Source organism: Terrapene carolina, unplaced genomic scaffold, assembly GCF_002925995.2.
Source record: "Terrapene carolina triunguis isolate 2854851 unplaced genomic scaffold, T_m_triunguis-2.0 Scaffold210, whole genome shotgun sequence".
NCBI lineage: Eukaryota > Metazoa > Chordata > Testudines > Emydidae > Terrapene > Terrapene triunguis.
Window position 1 is genome coordinate 10,702,456 of NW_020664561.1, and position 6,000 is coordinate 10,708,455.

A 6,000-nucleotide genomic window follows, 5' to 3' on the forward strand; every position below is an offset into this window, starting at 1 on the left:
ACCATTACTCCTTGTTGTGTCATCAGGTACCACTAAGAACAATCTAGATCCATCCTCTTTGGAACCCCCTTTCAGGTAGTTGAAAGCAGCTATCAAATCCCCCCTCATTCTTCTCTTCTGCAGACTAAACAATCCCAGTTCCCTCAGCCTCTCCTCATAAGTCATGTGCTCCAGCCCCCTAATAATTTTTGTTGCCCTCCGCTGGACTCTTTCCAATTTTTCCACATCCTTCTTGTAGTGTGGGGCCCAAAACTGGACACAGTACTCCAGATGAGGCCTCACCAATGTCGAATAGAGGGGAACGAACACGTCCCTTCATCTGCTGGCAATGCCCCTACTTATACAGCCCAGAATGCTGTTAGCCTTCTTGGCAACAAGGGCACACTGACTCATATCCAGCTTCTCGTCCACTGTAACCCATAGGGTTTACACATTTAGTTTACTTCTAGTCCCAAGAGACCAGTCACTCATCCCAGATCAACTGGTACTCTTCAGCTTCTCAAATACAGCCACCAGGGGCTTTTCTTGCAGCCACAGCCTCCTGGGCAGTGATTGCAAGGCAAAGCAGCTGCCCCTCCCCCTCCCTGTTGCTCCTGGATGAGTCACCTTAGGGCTGGTCTACACTAAGGGGGGGGGGGGGGGGGAATAGCTCTAAGAGACACAACTTCAGCTCCGCGTATAGCGTAGCTGAAGTCGAGGTATCTTAGATCGATTTACCTTGGGTCCTCACGGCGCGGGATCAATGGCCGCGGCTCCCCCGTCAACTCCGCTACCGCCGCTCACTCCGGTGGAGTTCCAGAGTCGACGGGGAGCGCGTTCGGGGATAGATATATCACGTCTTAACGAGACATGATATATCGATCCCCAATAAATCAATCGCTACCCTATCAGCGGGTAGTCTGGACGTACCCTTAGTGTTGGTTGCTGGGGCTGCCAGCAGGGTTTCTGCCCTGCCCCCTCCCCCATCTAGACACACCTGGGGCACAATACTGGAGGAGCAGGCAGCCTGTGAATTGCTCACCTTCCTGGAGGTGGTGGGGATCAGGCTTCAGCCCTCGGATGGCAGACTCTGGCCACAGGGCTTCAGGCTCTGGCCCTGTCCCCTGGCCGCAAGGCTTCGGGCTATGGCCCTGGGACTTCAAGCTCCTTTGTGGGGCCCCCATCCTTGAGGCTTCAGGATCTTGCTCCCCGCTGCCTCCCCCACCCCTCATTGCCCCTGGCTCCTGCTGCCTGTCCATCCAACTCCCCATCCAGGGCTTAATTTGTCCCCAGGCTTGCCGGGGCTGAGCAAGTTTCACAGCAGACTTAGTAGCTAGCTGGGAGGCTGTGAAAAATATTAACAAACATACAAATATCACTTTTCACAGCAGCAGACTTACTAGCTAGCAATAAATAACAATAATTTTGATGTTCATATTTATTTGTTTTTCCTAAAATACTTTAGGAAAAACTGTCAGAGCAGCCACCAGCAAGAGTTGGTGGCCGCATTCTGAGGCCACCAAAATATTTGTCATGAGAACCTGCTCTAGATCTTACACCAAAGTCAATGCCTGTAGCCAATCCTGTAATAAACTATCTAAAGGTTTATTAACTAGGAAAAAGGAATAAGCTATTTACAGGTTAAAGCAAGCAAACACACACACCATTAAAGTTACCATCTAAATCCTAAGAATAAACAGAGCTGCAGTGGGACTTTTACCCATTGAGAAGTGGGTTTTTTATCCACGAAAGCTTATGCCCAAATAAATCTGTTAGTCTTTAAGGTGCCACCAGACTCCTCGTTGTTTTTGTGGATACAGACTAACACGGCTACCCCCTGATACTTAGAACTGCAGTAATCAGTCAATTCAAAGTGTCTTTCAGGGCAGATGCAGGAGGCAGCCCCTGGGTTTTTTAGGTTAAAAGCCAATTCAGCCCCCAAAACCATACAGGGTGCGCCCCTGGCATTTCAGGGCATACACCACATCCATTGCCGTCACCGTCTTCCGCTTGGCGTGCTCGGTATAGGTCACCGCATCGCAGATCATGTTCTCCAGGAAAACCTTCAGCACCCCCCGAGCCTCTTCATAGATCAGCCCCAAGATGTGCTTCACCCCACCGCGGCGAGCCAAGCGGCGGATCGCCGGCTTCGTAATACCCTGGATGTTGTCTCGCAAGACCTTACGGTGCCTCTTAGCACCTACCTTACCCAGCCCCTTTCCGCCCTTGCCGAGACCAGATATTTTGCAAGCAGATAGCTGGTTTCAGTTAAGAAATCTCTGGCCCTTCTGAGTTCACACAGACAAAAAGAGGCAGTTTCTTCTTGTCAGGATTTTTACTCCCGTCACTCAGAGTTCAAGATAACAATGGGACAAGTTCACCTGCATGTCTCCTCTTCCTGGGTAGGAGGGGAGCAATCAACAAAGTCTTTTGTCTTCGGATGTTCCATAATGGTTTGGCTGGCATTCATGGGCCTTCTTTTGTTGGGCAGGAGAGAACGCCCTGGGGCAAACTAGTATTTCACACTTGTAATGCGTCCCTCCTGACTGTGGGCATGTAGTTTCAGAACAGACAAATATTACCTTATAACATGGGATATAGCAATTAAAAGTGAGATTAATACCTGCAGAAACAAGCATTTCATAGTGTTTGTCTTCACTAAGCAGCGTTGATTTAGGGGGTTTGGTTAAGAAGCACTAAGTCTACAGGAGAGCATCTCCCATCGACAGACTTAACACAGTGTCTGCACTGTGCTATTAAGTTACGTAACTGACATAACTTAGATTGACTTAAAGTGTTGGTGTAGACAAGGCCTAGAGAGTCTAAACACATTCTTAGAGTAAAACCTGTTTTGAGCAAAACTAACCTACAGGTGACCTGTCTGGTCTGCAGCTACAAGGCTGTCAGTTCTTAGCTAATGCCTGCAGCCTGGGCAAGAGTGGCATCTGGGCTGCCAGCATCACACGAAAAATCCAGCAGTGTTCAACTGAAGTAAAGCAGTTGTGAATCAGGGCCATTTTTAATAAAAAAGACTTAAAAATGGGCTAAATGAGACAGAGTATTTTCTAAATCTTTTCTGCAGTAGTCCAAAATCCTACAATAGTTCCAGAGCATCATCCATCTGGCAGCTTCTGACAACACGTTTTTGTTTTTTTAAAGTGAATTTAATCTAATGCCCACTGTTTTATTTGGCAAGAGGTCACTAGCTCTTTTAAACTCTTGTGATTCCCAGCCTATGCAAATACTTAAGCTGGCAAAGGCCCTCAAAGCGTTAATCAGCCAGGGCCCTTTTCTTCAATTTGTTTCTGGTTGAAGATATCCAGGAAGATCAGTCATTGCTGATTTGTTTGGTTGATTTGCCTCTTCCAATTACGCTATGCAAGCATGGAACATTATTTAGTGTTATTTAAGCATGAAATTATAAAAGATCATTTTAAATACCAAGGCTGTAAAAATAAATCTTTGCATCAAGGCACAGCAGGTCCAGATCCAGTAACTTGTTAATATCCGTGCAGCCAGGCAGATGGCATGAAAACATTGGCGAGCTCTCTAAATTAGGGATTTGTTGCTTTTCCTTTGAGGATCATATTGAGCCATAGCCTGGCTCCAGGGTTGCAGTGTACAGAATCAAAAGGAACATGGGAGCAAAGTCAGCTGAATAGTAGCTGGGTACATTTGCCTTTCAGGTCTGAAGTCCTGCAGGTCATCAGCGAAGGTAAATGGTCCTAGCTCCAATAAAGTGATGAGAATTTCAGCCAGCTAAGTATCTGACCTTTGGATTTCAATCATGTATAGATCTCAAGACAAGTGAGTGGGACTGTTCTCAATCTCACCCCCAGCAGAATTAGCCTCCATAACTAAAGCAGGCACATTGTCATTTAACACACTTGGGAGTTTCTGCATGAGAGGAGGGAGTGCCAAAGAACCTTGGTTGGACTGTCAGAGCAAGCCTTGGTCATTGTCTCTTTAAAATTGTTTTTCCATACTGTTCTGTTCAGCCACACTCTCTAGCATCTGTTCTGGCTTGCACAACGGTTCCCGACTGCAGGTGTGAAGTCACTTTAGTCCACTATAGATCAAACCAGCCCCACAAGCCTCCAAGGTGCTGAACTGGAAGCAATCCACAAACACAGAGTCTTTGTTTTAAGAGTTAAGGCTGAAAGCTGGTTTCAGTGGAGTCAGTTATCCCCAACACTTCCTTTACAAGCATTCTTCACCTTAAAATCCCTAAATATGAGTGTGCCTGGAAAGAGAGTTAAGGGACCCAGCCAGTTCCTCCCTGCATGAAACTAGCACTGTACGATTGTGGCCCAGGCTGTAGCCGCAGATAACAGGAAGAAGCAAGGGAGAGCGCAAACAACCTGAGAACTACATCCTGCCACTTTCAGGCACACACGGCCCTGTAGAGGGCGCTTCTCCAGCTCTGGGGTTTTCTTTAGCCTGATCCAAAGCAATTGCAAACCAAGCAAAGCAGAGCAAAAGAACAAGTGGTCCTCTCCTTTAAGCTCAGCAGCCAGTTCCCCAGATTGAACTTTATTCCTAGCCTGGAGGGAATCCACTTCTGCACCAGGCCCCTTGCCCAGCCTTCTGTTTATATCCCTGCTTTAATGAGCCCTTTGTTAACTAAACCGCTTCCCTGCCTACATAAATGCAGGATCTCTATTATAAAGCTGTTGTCTGTGATTTATCCTTTTAATTCCCCCATAAAACCCTAAAGGGCCAGTAAAACAGAACACGTTTGGAACTTGTAGACCAAGTTGGTTTGGAGACACAATGAGTTTCCTAATTTATTTTGGCTAGCAGAAAGTCAGAAATAGGGAAATGTTTTCTCATCGTCCCTTTGAAACCTCCCTCTCCCCTCACAAAAAGCTTCACCAAATGATTCCCCTGGGATGAGACACTGCATGAAAACCCTCCAGGGACTGGTTTCTTTGGTGGAGGTGCTGGGAAAGGGTTGAAGAACCAGGGTCTTGATCCTGCAAGGTGGCTCCTACATGTAGTCAGATCCCTGTATCTATGCAGAGCTCTGTGCCTGTGTGAAGCCCCATTGATGGCAACAACCATGTATCTGAGATTGCAGGATCAGGGCCACAGCTTGTCCAGCTTAAGTGATGGAGCCATTTCTGGCACTGACCAATACTGCCAATAGAAAGAGGGAGGGACTTGTCATGTCTGTACCGAAAAACAAAAAGGGTAAAGGGTCAAGATACAGGCCCTGACCCTACAGTCCTTCAATAACAATTCCTAGCTGTTTTAGCCAGAGATCTCACAGCTCTTTACAAGGATGTCAGTATCATTATCCCCATTTTACACATGGGGAAACTGAGGCACAGTTAGGCAAAGCAATTCACGTATGGTCACCCAGCAAACTACTAGCAGAACCAGGAACAGAACCCAGGCCTTCAAGCTATTGAGTAGGCCACCCTGCCTCCTACATTAAGGCAGTGGGGATCTGCACAGGCACAAGGATCTGCCTGCACTGACTCTGTTACAGGACTGTGGCCACAGACATTACAAGGCAGACTTGGAGGCTGGCTGGAGCAGCAATGACAGAGGCCGTGCACCAAGACATGTCTTGGTAAGTTTGCTTTTAGGTCACAATGAATCTAATGTTAGCAACCAATACCAAGTTGTTTAGCCAGACTGCAAATCCACAGCAGACTTGAATGCACTTGCCCTCATCTGCAACATCAGTGGGTACCATCAGGACTGGGATGCATTGGCTGAGCTGTACGTGGGACTGAACAGCAGGGACCACTGTAGTACGGGACTTGTAACAACTTGGTATTGGTTGCTAACATTAGATTCATAAGTAACCTTATGCTGACAGGTACTGCAGCCTGGAGATTTCCCTGTTATCACCCTACACTGCTATAAATATCCTTTTCTTCTTCAAGGAAAGTATGTCTCGCCTAACCTATGGGAACCAGCATGACAGGCTAGTAAAAGAGGTTTAAATGTCAGCTAAAAAACAATCTTCGTTTTCTTTTTACATTTGCAAGGCTCTGTGAGCCATTCACC

General features: G+C 47.0%; 1 protein-coding gene across 1 annotated transcript; it reads right to left on the minus strand.

Annotated features, from left to right (window-relative positions):
* Positions 1 to 1,910: 1,910 nt before the first annotated feature.
* Positions 1,911 to 2,366, minus strand: LOC112103820 (histone H4-like). The gene is made up of 2 exons (XM_024195772.2): positions 2,361 to 2,366; positions 1,911 to 2,237 (listed from the first exon to the last, which is right to left on the minus strand). The coding sequence occupies exons 1-2, from the start codon at positions 2,364 to 2,366 to the stop codon at positions 1,911 to 1,913; spliced, it is 333 nt and encodes a 110-aa protein (XP_024051540.2).
* Between the last annotated feature and the right edge of the window lie 3,634 nt (positions 2,367 to 6,000).